The following is a 16,667-nucleotide window of genomic DNA, read 5'->3' as shown; positions in this document are numbered from 1 at the left end:
ATTATTCCTATTATTAGCTATATAATATAATATGATCTAATATCTTAAACCGCGTTGTAGTCGGTGCTCACTAGCCATTCAAACGATAGTCGATAAGCCTATCATTAAATTGATAATCGTTGGGCTCGTTAGACTGCGTTGCACAACTTGGCAACGTTTCAATAAATTTCGTCCGGAGTCGTGTCATTTTTTGGGTACAATATAAAACCTTTTGTCATACAGTGGTCGTCCGCAGTCGTGTTGCAAAAAAGGTAGAGCGTCCGCAATCGTGTTTCACCCATAATGCCCTACAGCGATTAAAATGGGCCACATCTTCATAGCACATTTTTTTCGTATGATTTCTAATCGTGTAAGTATGCGGCTAGGGTGCAACAGGGACCACACAATAAACATATTTTTATACCTATGTAAAACGGTAACTGTTATATGTATGCAACATAACCCATGTACAGGGTGATTCACTACACTTGTGGCTCACCATCACTTTTTATTTTAATGACGCATTTATTAAAGTTTGTTAAATTCATATTGTTACCTTTTTAAAACAGTTACCTATATGTAACATAATTGTGTACAGATTGATTCAACAAGTATGCTCACCACCACGATTTCTTTTAATAGAGAATTAATATTAATATTAATTTAGTATTCAAATTCTTACTTTTGCAATAATTGTAAATTAACACCTTATTTAATATGTAGGTCGGAAAATTCCCATTTTTGTAATCTTGTATCAGTCATTCAAAAACGTATCATACATAATATAGTTTAAATAAATATCTAAATGTCGAATGATTCGAGTCTCTAAAATAACCTTGATAATTTTGATAATGAATCTAATGTCTTAATTTCTGCAGCTCTTTTAATTACATTTGGAATAATGGATGTACCCATAAAATATATCCAACTTATCTTATCAATAGTTAAAATTATGTTCAATACAACGGAAAAATAATCATACAATTATTATATCGTGTGCAGAAATACTTGCTGCATTTTACTTCTACTTATACAAATTTAATATCTATTTTGTTCATTGCTACTCTTACTGGCTTCAATATATTTATTTTAAGGACCTTATTTTCTAATATTTAAATTGTTGTAAGCCATCAAAGTGAGTATCCCGTGGAGTTCGGTAGGTAACTACTTCTTTTGTAGGCGATCGAATTGGCTCCCAAACACAGGTAGTGGATACCCATCGAATTCTTACAACTAGGGGTCTCAACGTTTATTGTGTAAATACATTGGTTTCCAAAATTGTTCCAAATGATTATCGAACTTAGTGTAAATATTATATTGTATATGGTCGTATAATATTACTTCTAATTTAGTTATATTTTATGTATCTATTATAATATTATTATACTAAATAAATGTAATAAATAATAGTTTACTATAGTAGAATCTACAATTATTAATCGAATTGTACTTAGTTTATGTTCAAATTAATTAGTAAAATTAATTTTTTTAAATTTGTTAGCTAATACTTTCATATATTATATTGCATTTAGGATATTATAGCCATGTATCTAATTTTTTTTATATGGATACGTTTATTTTGTTTTGAATATTTTTTTATGTGGTCTTTATATACAAGATATTCTTATAATAATTTAAGAATTAGGTAAAAATATACACTACATCTATGAAATTGTAAACATTTGGATGCGGAAAATAAAATTGAAAATTTAATTTTGAGTGAAAAGATTTTTATAAATTACATAAATATCATACAAATTGTACTACAAACATAAGTGCTTACAATTGTCAAAACTCGAGGTGGAAATATATAATTGTTATAATTGTTGGTATAATTTTCAACTAAATAGTTTATAAATCTTCCTAATTTTTCATTGGCCGAATAGCGGTTATAGATCAAACAAATATTTTTATTGACTAAATGCTGATCTAGAAACGGAAGTTTCAATTTACATAGTACATATATGGTACATTAATTTTAAGTATTCACCTATATCTGTCTTATATTCGTATTCTACAGAAAGTCCATTTTCGGTTTTATTCTACATCATGATTAACCTCGATGGAACGGATAACCGCGAAGTTCACTCAACGGCCTTAACTAAAAATAGATGAAAACATAAACTTTGCGTTTTACAGTTACAGGTGCGATCAAGCTTTTCAAATTACACTGTATGTCCGTATACACTCGGTGAACAGATCAAACTGATAAATGCAATTACTTTTGTTATAAGAAATTAATAACACATGCACTGTATTTATACATAACATTTTTTAAAATAGCCAACTTTTAAATTGTTTAAATTAATTTCGGCGGTAAAAACATTTATCTAATTCAAGTAGTTTACCTTTTAAATCTTTTTTAAATATAAGTTTTTTTTTTTTTTTGAGTAAATCTAAAAAAAACCTATGGTAACTTTTTCAAAATATTATTTCTAAAAACTTTCTGACATGAGTTTATTTCTTAAATTATTTACCATCCACTAAATTTTCAAAATTATTGTCATACGTTTAACTAGCATCTATTTTTTTTCTTCATATTTTTATGTAACACTGTATACTTCACAAATATAATATTATTGTGTCGTGCGCAGCTAGTACGTGTAACCTTAACGCTTGATCAGAGTGCTCATAATAATAATAATAATATGAATACCTACCCTATTCTACCCGACCACCGTCCACTATACCTACCCACTTACCTACCTATTGTGTTGTATCCATTTGTACGCGCACGTGTAACTGTGTACCTACTACCTGCCTATACCTTCCTATAATATGCAATGTACCTACGTATGTGCACCAGACATTTTTTCATTTGTGTATATTATTTTCCTTTTAGTGAAAATTATTTTTCCTATGGGCTAAGGTTTTTCATAATTTTATTTTGCAAGATATTCTACACGAAATAAATATTTTGCTCTTATTTTTTCTTCTCTGCTTAAAACGCACGAACTTGTTGATTTGTTTTCGAATAATAAACCTGGTTTCGAGTTCTTGTAACATAATAATATTTAATATACATATTATATAAGCACAACGTGGGTATTATATTAATTTCGTCAGTTGAAGTTGGGATCTAAAAAAAGCTTATTTCATTTTATTACGGTAACAAAAATACGAACTCTGAGCCAAAAGACTTAAATAGTAATATGTACAATTCTCTCCAACGATGTAGATATATATGTCACTTGTATACCTATTGAACACTTAAATCTTACTGTTTATGATGGAAATTTTATTTTTAATAAAAAAAAAATTACAATCTGTGCAATATAGTAGTCAAAACGTAAGCAATTTTAAGCTCATTTAAACTTCTAATATCGAGTCATATTATATCAACTCAATTTTTCTAAAGCATTAAAACAATATTAAACTATCAAAACTTTATTTTATTCGTCTGAAGTATTTCCTGTTGTATATTTCATTAATTGTTAATGAGAATATAATTCACAGTTTTAAACTGTTTTATCATTGGACGTTACCTTATTCATATTTAGTGTACCACCGACTTACTTATTTTGTTTATAAATATTTTAATAATTTAACTCAGTACAGCTAAAAAAATGAGGATTGAAAAATATTACAAAAAAGTTGTTAAAAAAACAACAATCGTATAAAAAAAAAATAACCAAATACAATTTTATGTTATATCCTTTTAATTATAAAATGCACATTTTTGAAAACTTGAAAAACATTGTTCGATTTAATATTTAGAATTTAGGTAGTTGAACACAATGCCAAAAAAAAAATCACATTAATTTTGGTTGAAATAACTGACAGTTTGCAGTCTACTTAACATATATGATATCTATGTTTAAAATGTATACAATGGAGGTAATAATAAAAAATATTAAAATTCGGTATTTATTATATTTATAATATTTTATACAACGATATAATAATTATATATTTAATATAAATAGACGCTGATATAGAAATCTAAAATGGTGAGGGGGAGATTGGAGTGTCATATATTTTTTTCAAAATATGATAAAATTTTAATTGTAATACCTTCACAATTTACATTATAGATGATTGATTTTAGATAACATTCTAGATATTTATTTAATAAAAACAGTAGGTATCAACAAGAAATTGTATACCTACCTATATGTTTTATATGTTTTAAAGCTGTGTGTTTTTAAGATTTATGGTCTATTTATTATATAAATATATGATTAATGTTATAAAAATATATATAGGTGGGGGATTAGCCATTTTAGATCCGCGTTTGAATACATGAATATTGTATATTATGTCAATTGTAATATGTGTTATCGTTAATTAAAACTTGAGCAGTACACGAGAAAATTTACCATTATGTATCAGATTGTTTATTGCTTTTAAAACTATAAATAAAGTCTGGGGGACTTCAAACTGTCAATCACAGCAGTATATTATCACATTTATATACAGTTATGTTATGTATTGTGTGTATGCATACATTAAATGTATAAAACGGATATATTATGATGCAAATAAAATTATTAGTTTTTTTTGAAGTATATATTATAATTAATTAGTGATATATAAAAAATAAGTGTATGAATTTCATCCGATGGTGTGTGTAGATCAGTTGCAATTTTTAAAAGTAGAACGAGAACGTCGCCGTAGTGCAATTAGTTTAGTGGTCCTCGTCTGCTGCCTCCGATGTTTCTGATGGAATTTACACCAAACGATCAATCACATCGATGGATTGAAATCCGAAATTTTGATACCAAATTGTGACGTCGGGTCTATATAAAAGCAAATAAAACGTTAGAAGAAAAATTGGTAAATCTATTAAACTAATTAAAATAGTCGCCTGTAGGGTTTCGTATTGGGTAAAATCATAATTATGTAGAATGAAGCACTTTGAGTATGCTTAACAAAATAAGTCAATGTTCAAAAACGACATAAACCACCCGGGGAAGTCATTCTGCTCTATAGATGATATCAAAAGTACCACGGCTCTTAGGTATTCAATTTCATTGGACTTCTACTAAGTAGAATCTACTTTACATATTATGCACCTATATTGCTATAAGAAATTTAATTTTCATTGGAAATACAATACTGTAGGTTAAATTAATTTTTGCCGAAAAAAAATCACATTTATTATATTTTATTAATGCTTGGTGATTATGGAATTTCACAATCGATTTCCGATTTTTGACGATTAATCGTTAAATAAAGTAACCGGCTTAACAATCTCAATTGTAAATTAGTTATGAAACTACTGAAAATAATTCCATTACCAAGCAATCGTGAATAGGTATAAAATACTAACTGAAATAAATAACATATGAAAAAAAAATGCTTTTTTGATAAGTAATATTTTTCCCTGACGTAATTAATCGATTAAATTCCCACTCTAAATTGTATCATTATTATTATTATTATAACATAGATTATAATTTTATATTTTACAATATTATAATAATTAATAGAACCTACAATACAATTATATTAAATTATTATGTAGGTACTTTATTATCACAGTTATCAAATCTTAAGTTAATACATGAAATTAATTGATTATTACCAACTAGGTACGTTCCTATGGAAAAAAGCAATTAAAATTAAAATCAATACTTTGAAAATTTCATTGTACGAGTAGTTAGAAAATAATAATTTACTGTGGGGCGAAAATGTTCAAGTTTTCACTTATAGTAATTTGTGAAATAAAACAAAACAACTAAAAAAGTTGAATAAATAAATATAGCAATTCGTTTAAATAATCAATACGATGTGTCTATGTATTTTTGATATATTATGTTCTTATGAACATAATATTCAGAGGGAACCTGCCATAATGTTTTCATACATATATGATATACAGGGTGATTCTTTTATCAAACAACACTCATTATTTAAAAAAGTATTGACTTTTTTTTTCGAAATTGTAGATTTACACTCTTCTTAAATTGTTAAAAATTATATTTTTCACCCTTATATTTATCAGATAAACAACTATCAACTTTTGATTTTCAAATGGTAACCTATACTTAAAATTTCATAAATTAATAAAGCTATTTTTTTTATTAAATATTACGTTAAAATTTCGAATTTAGCGCTAGTAGTTTATGAGTTATAGGTATTTAAAGTTTAGATTGGCAGAGTGGAGTGGTACGGGGTTACCCCGCAAAATGTTTGTCCACTACTCGGCTTGTCAAAACTTAAAATACTTATAACTCATAAACTACTCGTCCTAAATTCGATTTTTATGTATCAAAATTTTTAGAAAAATATTCTGCATTGGAATATGAAATTAAAAAACTATGTTGCCATTCAAAAAAGTAAAAAACTTAAAAAAATATTTAAAAATATAATTTTTTAATAAAAGCGTTGGTTTTTTAACAACTTGAAACTATGTAAGTCAATACTTTTTTAAATAATGAGTGTTGTTTCATAAAAAAATCACCCTGTATATATTCTAACAAAAAAGTTCCTAATTTTCAGTTCCTATTGGCAACAAAGATACAAGGTTGTAGCTGATAAGTTCTTACCCGAATAAGTCATGTTGTTCATCATGAACTGTGTGTGCTTGATCTCCGATGGCCAGTTGCGTATAAATCTTTCGTCTCCCAACCACGGTTCCATTATTGAAAATACCAAATTAGCGCCGCTGTTTAATGCATTTGGGTCGTCTTCAGTCCTGAGATTGATGGAAACTCCACTATGCCACACGGATTTTATATAATTAACCACCGAAATAATGTACGGCATATCGTACGGTGCATCAAGAAAATCTGGCATGCCAAACGACGAGTAAATTTCCATCAAACCGATGGCCACGTGCACATAACTCATACTCTGAAGCGGTAGGATGTGGATTAACCTGGTGCCGACGTCCCAGTGGACCAAGATGTACGAGTAACCGTCGCGGGCACATCGTTGCATGTCGATCATTCCGAAGTAGACCGATTTCCCATAGACGCAATTAGGAAAGGGTGGCATAGGTGCCACTATCGGCGGTATCGCACTCTCCTCGAGCATCTGCAGGTCCTGTCTCGGGTTGAAGCAGTGTGGGCACAGTTCCAGGTACGTCATAACTGCCTCCCTCGTCACGTTGCAGTACTTGAGCCGGATTTGGTTGATCATCTGCTGCTCGGTACCGTGATTGGTCTCCAGGTGCGCCTCGTGCAACACGTCGAATAGCTCGTCGTTGGTCACGTACAAAAGGTGTTTGGTGGATACATCATCTTCTTGTGGTTGGACCAACCAATCGCGACCACCCACGTTTATTACGTCATACTTGATGAGTAATCGCTGATCCTTTGCCGTTAAGAACACTTCGCCTACTTCCGATTCCTCTTTCAGCCATTGAACCCGATTGAGTCGTTCCTGATATTCGCAGTAGGTTAAACTCGCCTTGTTACCGGGTCTCTTACTGGCAACGATAATCTGCCATATCTCGTTAAATCTCGCCCTAGTCTGCCACTCCATGATATTAACTTGCAAAGCTGTTTAACGTTTATGACGCTATAGAGGAACACACTACGTTGACCGAAACACGTGATGTGTGGAAGAACTGCCTGCGTACGCGAATCGTTTGCGACTGAACGACTGGCCCTTTGGCCGTTGATAACCGATACGACGCGACGCCCCACCAGAATCTATTGCTACAATAGAAGACCAATTTATTGTTAGTTGAGATAGCCCGACCACCCACCACCGATATATCGAAGGTTAATATGCGATTATAATGTGTGGCACATTATACTACCCATTAGTGTGTCGATGGCGACTCGATAAAACGTCTTTACTTATATTATATTGAACTGCTGGGTTCTATATAGCGTCTCCGGTGCGCATATAGTTCGTGGTTGACACTGTCGTCCACCCATGTCATCATTAAGTCAATACAATAGACATCCGTCTACCAGCTGTGAATATGGGTTTATACCCATACCATAAAGACCCGATTCATTTTGAGTACAATAGTAGGTATTAAAATCTAAAATATTTATTTCCAAGAACTTCAATATTGTTGATTTTATCATTTGAATGAACAATGTTAAGTGGATTTGAACTTAAATATCGAGTTATATTAATTTATAAACTGTTAAAACGCAGTTTTAAGTACCCATGTATTAAAATATACCTTAATGTTTTTTTTTTTTGATTTTGAAGACTTCCTGTTGTATATTTTATTTATCATTGACGAGAATGTAATTCATGGGACTAAGCTATTATTTAACGTCACCATAGGTGGCGATTAGGGTGTGGGGGGGGGAAGTTGACCCCTCCCCGTAACCAAAAAAATAAAAAAAAAATAATAATGTTCCATTAGTAATTTTAATTTCCGATGTAATATAAGAAAATAGTTTTTGGAATTTCAAATTAAATTTGAAGCTGATTAAGAAGAATATTAGAATTATACTCATGTTTAGATATTGATAAAATGATAATAATTGTTGACAAAATTAATTCATCTAGAAAACATGGTTAGTACTTACTTTACTAGCGCTATATACAACGCCAGTCACTGACCAGAGGATATCAGTTAAGTAATAAGTACAGATTAACAAACTCGGTAAACGTTAGTAAACTAATTCAATTTCAAAATATATTTTTCCGTTATCAATTATATAATTTTTCAATATTAGACTCGATTAGATCGAAGATTCAATATGTGCTGCAAATGTGTGTAAAAATCTAAATAAATGGCACTTGTTTTTTTAACAATTTGATGAAACCATAACTATTTATGTATTTCAAATTTTATTTATTTCTAAAATGTCTGATAAAAGAAAAAGTACTTCGTATATAACCAAGTTTTTTAAAAAGACAAATATTCATACCACAAAATACAATCGTTTTTAATTTGAAATATCTAATATTTTAGGTTGTATTTTTATTCTTTACTTTAGTAAAGTCAAAAAACTTTTTTACTGGAGTCAACATTGGTAAAAATGTAATTTAAAAAAAATCAAGGTTGAAATTTTATTTTGGGAGAATTTGGTTATGAAAGTCCATTTTTTGGGTTATGGTAATTAATTGTTTGCCCCCTCCCGGAAAGTGCTGCCTATGAATGTCACTTTATCTATATTTGATGTAGGTACAAAAAATTACTTATTAATAAATTAATTTTTAAATTAACATTTATCCCAATCAAATTTAAAAAATCGAACACTTGAAATTGTACAAAATGGTATGTTAATAAACCAATCGTCGATCAGATAAAATTAGAAATACATTTTTTTAGTAAAAATATGCATATTTTTGATAATATTGTTCAATTTAGCACATATATTAAATAACATGATAATGCAATAAATATCAAACAACGGTCATAATCATATAAATGTTACTATATTATGATAATTATGAATAGGGTTTGGAACTTGTTGCGCTTAAAATCATCAAAATACGCAGCAAACTTTTTATTTTGTATTTGAAAAACGCATAAAGTATATTTTTAATTATAATTATAAAAATGAAAATCTAAAAATTAGGTAGGTACATATACCACAAATATACAATTGTTGATATTGTCGATATAAAGGTTGATCAAGAGACTATAATCATAAATAGATGTATGTGTTAGATACGACAGAATACGACCATCTAATTATGATTTTTCCCGATAATTTTACGTTTATAAAAATATAAAAATGTGAAATATTCCCAAATATGCTAAAAATTGCTCAAATACCCATGTGTTTTTCTATAATATGATGAAATATGCAAATTCAAACTTTATATTTAATTTTTCCATTTCATATAACAAGTTTATAACTTTAACTTTACTTTAACTTGCCAAGAATAATCTACGACTACTACAAAAAAACATGCAAATGCAAAAAGTCACGAACCCTATTTATGAATTACTTAAAATAGAGCGCATGCAAATTGCATTTTCTGAATGACAGCTTAGTGATCAAAATATGACAATTATACTGATCCAATACACTATGACCGGCCATCACAATATCATTACGAGTACAATACATGTATATGGGTCGTTAAAGTCACCCGACCACATATCGCTGTTGTTGCGTCAGTTAAATGGCGTCAATCCTGCGCGCTTCAATAGGTATATTGTGCTGTTGTATAAATATAATATAGGGTGGTCAACAGGTGGATAGCGCCTATTCACAAAACATCGAAATCGATTTAATATTATTATTAAAACTATGTATAATATACATTATTTGGTAAATGCTTAACTCTGATTGCATTGATCTAACAGTGAATTTGAGTAATTCTGTTACTCTGACCATTACTTAAATGTGTACGATATCTCGACTTATTAACTAACAAAACGGTTCTCACCAATGTGTTAGTCCTAAAATGTATAATAATTTTATCACGCAACGTTATAGGCGTGTCCAGACCATCGATGCAGAGGGTGAAATTTTGAGCCAAAGGATTTAATTCCCGTGTTTTGAGCAATTTTTGCTATTCACAAATTCGTCATGATTTCAGTATTTTACGAAGTTGTATAAATTGTAAGTATAAATTTTGGCCACCACTTCAGATTTCGTATAACGGAGATCAGTAATCAATTAAAATAAAATTGATGTAAGAAAGTAAAATCGTGTGCTATTAGAGATAATAAAAATAATAATAGTTAGATAATAGAAGAAATTATCACAGCAATCGTATAATATTGCACATATGGATGCGTCGCTAGTGCACATGTGCAGTGTGCTTTGGTGTTTGTGGGGCGGAGTATATTATCGTCAACATGTGTAACTACTTATATGTCCCATCATTTGTATAAGGTCTGTGTGCGATACAGTATACTGGCTTATCTGGCTACAAGTCAGCATAATATTATTCGAATGTCTATTTGGCTATGTATTACTAAAATAATATTTTATTATTATATCGCAATTATGTATGAAAGAAAAATTGTAAAAAAAAAAACTGTCAACATTTGTATATATCAGTAGGCTTAAATAGCTATTCTAGCTAGGAATGCCTTAATTAATAATAATAAAAATAAAAAAAACTAAAATTATAAATATACATGTATAAGTATATATGAAAAAAATGTATAAATTGTATTAATATGTTATATAAGAATGGAGATGCATATTTTATACTGCCCTATATAATTAATATTTGATAGCCAATGATTAAGAATAATTTATTGAGAAAATTAATATTATCAAATTAAAGCGAGTTAAACATGTGTTTGATATTATTAAAGTCACTAGAAAAATGCCCATACGTGTTATTTAGCAGAATTACTGATAGTTGACATTAATATATTAGCCGGAAAAATACTCGAAAAATTTGAGAAAATGTTTGGTAAGGCAAAAACATGGCTGTATTTTTTTTGTGGTTGCTGTTATACGAACCTATTATACATTGTGACGCCGTGTCCAATCAATGAAATATATTACAAGAACATAAAAGTAGTCTATCTCACATATTGCACATTCCGGACCGTGATCCCTTATTTTGTTAATATAATATAGAAAATATCCATTCATATAATGTTATCCTGCACATTATGGTTGTACCGCTGTGTGTCTTCGGTCTGTATAGTCCGAGGCTTTAATAATGGTTGTTTACCCTCCGCCACTTCAATGGGATGTGCGTCCGTCTGTCGGTGGTAAAAGCGCATTATAAATATGCGAACAAAGCATTAAACGCAGGTCAAGTCTCCTTCGTGGTATTTTCGAAACGTGTTTATAACAATAATATCATTTTGAATCGATTTCTAAATGTGTTTAATGTCTGTCGAGTAGACAGGATGTGGGTACGTTTTTTTTTCAGATACTCATCGACAAGTTTGTGCCGACCTTAATTGAATAGCCTCGTATTTAAAAAAAAAAAAGGAATTTTTATCTCGATAGTAAGGGAAATCATTTTGTACAATTCATATTATTTTTTCGGCCGTATATCATTTGCACATCGTCTGTTTACCTGTCCAAAAATATCGCACTTCGTTTGCGCATTGTCTATTTACCTGCTCCAAATTATCGTACCTACATCAAATGCGTATCAATATTCTGAACAATAAAAGGGTATAAAAAATGGTATTACATGATGTATAACAATTAATTATTATATATAGCGAATGCGAATAATTTAAGATTTTTAAACTTAAAACTAAAAATAATGAACACATAAATATTTTAAGTTCAAATTTCGACAATATTCATCAAAAATCGAAAATTTAATTCTAAAACATTATATTTATACTTGGTATCACATTATATATCTATGCAATATTTGAACATTTAATATTATGTAAATATTATTAAGAGATTTTAAGACCAAAGTTAGAAAACAACTAGCGCTTTGAGTGTACACCTTTTTTAAATTTATATTGTTGAATAATAATGATGCGCAAATGATATAGGACCTTTTAAACGGCTAATGCGCAAACGATGTATAACCCAAAAAATCGAACGATGGTTTAACAAAAAATGTCGAAATTAACAATAGTGATGCGCAAACGACAACCGACGATTTTTTCTATAAAAGAAAAAATGTTTTACTTTGAAATTTAAAAATTATTTTATTTAATTTGATTCGAATCCTACACTACCTGTACTATTATTTCATCAAAAATTAAATAAAAATTTGACTTAAAGTCAAGGTTTTAGCTATTAAAAAGGTTTCATTATTATTTTCTTTTGCACGATACCATCAGATATTTACGTATTGATTTTTTATGTAGATACTGTAATGGGCTAGTGTTAGTGACAAATTTTCATCACTGATAATAATATAGTTATTGGAAGTTGTTTTAATGAAATTAGTATACTCATGTTTGTTTATTCGATTTGGATTGTATGTAAGATAAAGTTAAATAAAAAATTAGAAAAGGAATAATTTTATCCGAGAAGAATGTTTGAAGCTATTCATTTGTTAATATAAATATAAATATTAGTTACGGATTTTAAATTTACTTAGTTTAACTATTTATAGTATCATGTAATATTTTTAATTATTAAAATATTTGTGTAAAAAAAAAAAAATAACAAGTTCATTTACAATTTTATTTTATTATTGAATTCATATTTAACACCATTCATTTGTTACGTACCTACTTTACCTACAGCAGAGTGTCACCCAATTACCTGCTTTTTTAAAAGCATATTTGTAATTTTTTATTATTATGTATGGACTAGAATATTTAGTATTTTTACTGTATTACGATTTAAGTTTTGTTCCCTATAGTCATCAATTTCATCTCCAGTATTTAGCAATCAGCCATAGGCCGTCCAGGCTGCACTAAAATTAAAAGATTTGGAAAAAAACGATCATTATATTATTAAATCTGTGTTAGTCTTAATAATATTAATTTTACCTTAGATTCTAAGGCTTAGAAGAACAACTTTTTTTCCGATTCTATCGTATAGCAAAATTTAAGATGAAAACATAGTATTATTTTATATTCGATATACACGTTGATTCACCAAACATAATCGCTCCCATTTTTTTCCTTTAATACCTAATGCATTTATCCGATACCAGATTTTTGGAATTTTCAAAATAAGTATGCTTAAAGACCATATTTCCAAATGTTTGAGATTGTTTTTCGTACTAATTATAATGAATGTCCTGCGGCGATACAAACTTCTTTAGCATAAATGCCTATTGTTTCGTTAGGAATTTGAAGATTTTCGTTAATATTTGACCTGCAAATCAATAATCATTATATTGCTATTTGCAATAATTACTTAATCACCGACAGATGCCGAGTACGAGTATGATTATCGTATTTTTTGGTCGCTAAGATATTTATTACAAATTTTTGTATTTCAGACTTGGCCGTATAACGCACACAACACCGTAAAAGAGTGTTCATCAGCCGACGACGATGAATACAGAAGATATGACTGTTACAATGATACGTTGGAAGAAAAATCGTATTCAACTTACGATACTACTTACTATAAGCCGTCGATCAATTCGTGAATATCTGTTATTCATGTATATTAATTTATTCAATATAGATTTAGGTATTTAAAAGAAAAAAAAATGTTTATCTTTAACATGATTATTTAATATTTACTATAGATGCATGTAAAATATTTCTATTCGTCCTACATTTATCGATTGACGTTTAATTTATGGATTTACATGTAATTTAAAATAAACTGTACAATTATGTTAATAAAAACTACGAAATCAATACCAACTGGTTTTAAGAGGATGTATAATACTATACATGATAACACAACAATAAGGTAGACAAATCATTAGACATAACAGTATGGAATCCGAGTAACCAGATAATTATAAAATCGTCCGAGGGCAAAGTATATCTATCATTCGACATATAAAAAATTTCCGGAGTGATTCTTTTATTGAAAGACGAGGTTACCTAACCTTTAATCTTTTCCAAACATCTAGAGATAAAATAATCAATCTGTAAATGTGTGCCATTGATCTGAATAATAATATGAGAAACATTAATTAGCTACATATGAATTATAACGCTTTATTCAACGTTTGAAAACTTGTATTGTTTACAATGGTTTTAATATTAATTGACACATTTATCATCATAATGATATGATAAAACGTTTGATTAATTATTCGATTTCAATAACACATAAGTTTGCTTTAAAAAGATTGGGCCAACTTAAAAAAAAATAATTAAAATATTAGATAATTTATAATTCAAATAGGCACTAAGCTATCTTTAAGTATAATCTACGATCTTAAATTGTATTATTCACAATACCTAATCATTAAAGTGATGAATAAATTAAATAATAATTTTCAAATTAAATTAAATAAATAATACGAACTAAATAATAAACGATATTGGTTTAGAACGACTAACGTAACTTGATGATTGATGGTAATATCAAAAATGTATTCCATGATTACGAGAGTTCGATTTTTTTCTATTTTATCAGTTTGATTCAAGAATTTAGATTTACTCAAATTTTCACTAACGATAGGTTCTTAAATGATAAAACGTATCAATTTTATGGTTTTAACAACTTGATTGTATTTTTTAATCCAAATGACTTTGATAGCTTTTAATTTTTAAATAATAATAATTCATTACAAATTGTTTGGCTTTTATATTAGGTAACAAATTTAAACTAAAAATGATTGTGAAATTTGTATTTATTCAATACTATTAATACTAATATTTTAATACCTACTAATTACTATGAATATACTAAAATAATTGAATAATAAACGCACGTAATACAATAATTTAACAAAATCTAATTTATTTTATGAAAAAATTAAGAGCAGTTATAAAATTTTTCAATAATAATATGAAATTATTGTCGAAATTGAAATTGTATTATAGAGTTAAGATATGCATTTAATTAAAAATATTCACATACATATATGCATATAAATATTTACCTTATGTGATAAAATGTAAACTATGCGAAATAATACATCTTTTGCGTAGCAAATTCTATTTAATGATTATTTAATAAAACATAAAAGTGAAGCAGAAATAGGAAGTTTAAATTTTATCAGTCATTTTTTTTTTTTTATAATGTTTCAGAAATTTAAAATAATATCATCGTTGCAGATTGTACGTATTTAAAAAATTAAATTTCGACATTCTAAAATGTACGAGGGCGTTTATACGCACGAAAACATAATTGAATAAAACGAAAATACAAAACAAATTATGTCCATAAAAATAATAACAGCTGCAAATTGGACAGTATAACGTAACTTTATATGATGATAAATGTGAGTGTAATAACAACGGAATAGAATCAATTAAATGAGAAATAATAAATCTCCGTAGATATGTTTTTTTTTATCTCGAGTTTAAGGGTCTAAACTCAAAACAAAACACGGTTCACAGAAAATCAGTGTACCGTGTTAACTGCAAAAATAACATATTTTACTTTATTAATATTTTGTAACTCTATACGATTTAATGATATTATATCATAATATTTTGTTCGTTGTTCATTGATTTTAAAACATACAACTTAAAAATGTTAAAGTGCTAATTATTTGTCTACGTCTGATACGGAACTCTGTTCATTATATTTCAATCTCACACGCATCTATGCACTCACAAGTAAATACATTTAAAAAAAGTAAAAAATAAAGTAGTAAAACTATGTAAGAGTGGAAACGGAGACTGCAGTATATTTTAAGTAACAAACCAAAAAGGATAAATACAAACGAAAATATTAATAAAATATGATAAAAAGTCCGTTCGGTAGTTGAAGGAAGAAGTATAAAATATGCATACAAAATTGAAGAACTTTCATACTTTATCAAAAAAACTATGTGAATAGGTCTAGTGGCATCCACAGACAAATGCACTTTAAAAGGCAAAACAGTTTTATTAGCAATAAAAAAAGTTATAGTGGAAGCAACTAAGGCTGAAAACAGCGAATTTCTAGTCACAAATAAAAAATGCTAAATACATACAAAATCATTATTAATACAATAATTGATAGTTTTCACTACTCCACGACCACAAGCAAAAGAAAAAAAATGTATAAAAAAATTAGGGCCATTATACAGTTTACAATAGGTACTTAAAAAAAGTACAGATTAAACCAAATGCATTAATTAATTATAGATGTATATGCTGTACTCGAATGCAGGTCTATTTCAAATCATGGGAGGAATAATTAATTGCAATTAAATGTATAAATAAAATATTGATCAAAGTTCAATATCGAGCTTGGGCATTATCGGGTAAATTAATCTTAAAAAATATGACGATTAAATTAAATATAAAATAATGTTATACAGTATATAAACTGGATGGATATTGCAGT

At 28.3% G+C, this 16,667-nt stretch overlaps 2 protein-coding genes across 3 annotated transcripts in view; one reads left to right on the top strand and one right to left on the bottom strand.

Annotated features, from left to right (window-relative positions):
* Positions 1-14,074, top strand: part of LOC149054174 (transcription factor 21-like) — a 38,912-nt gene extending 24,838 nt beyond the window's left edge. For both annotated transcript variants that reach the window (XM_089230581.1, XM_089230582.1), the window contains exon 3: positions 13,699-14,074. In XM_089230581.1, coding sequence (XP_089086707.1) covers positions 13,699-13,851 — 153 coding nt within the window. In that variant the 3' untranslated portion in view covers positions 13,852-14,074. The remainder of the gene's footprint in view (positions 1-13,698) is intronic.
* Positions 3,941-7,620, bottom strand: LOC149054175 (KRAB domain-containing protein 2-like). The gene is made up of 2 exons (XM_089230580.1): positions 6,471-7,620; positions 3,941-4,718 (listed from the first exon to the last, which is right to left on the bottom strand). The coding sequence occupies exons 1-2, from the start codon at positions 7,408-7,410 to the stop codon at positions 4,666-4,668; spliced, it is 993 nt and encodes a 330-aa protein (XP_089086706.1). The 5' UTR covers positions 7,411-7,620; the 3' UTR covers positions 3,941-4,665.
* Positions 14,075-16,667: the final 2,593 nt, after the last annotated feature.

The sequence above is a fragment of the Diuraphis noxia genome, unplaced genomic scaffold (assembly GCF_037042655.1).
Source record: "Diuraphis noxia isolate RWA-SAM2 unplaced genomic scaffold, SU_Dnox_SAM2 contig0009, whole genome shotgun sequence".
Classification (NCBI taxonomy): Eukaryota; Metazoa; Arthropoda; class Insecta; order Hemiptera; family Aphididae; genus Diuraphis; species Diuraphis noxia.
The sequence above is the reverse complement of the archived record's forward strand: the minus strand, read 5'-3'. Positions and strand labels throughout refer to the sequence as shown.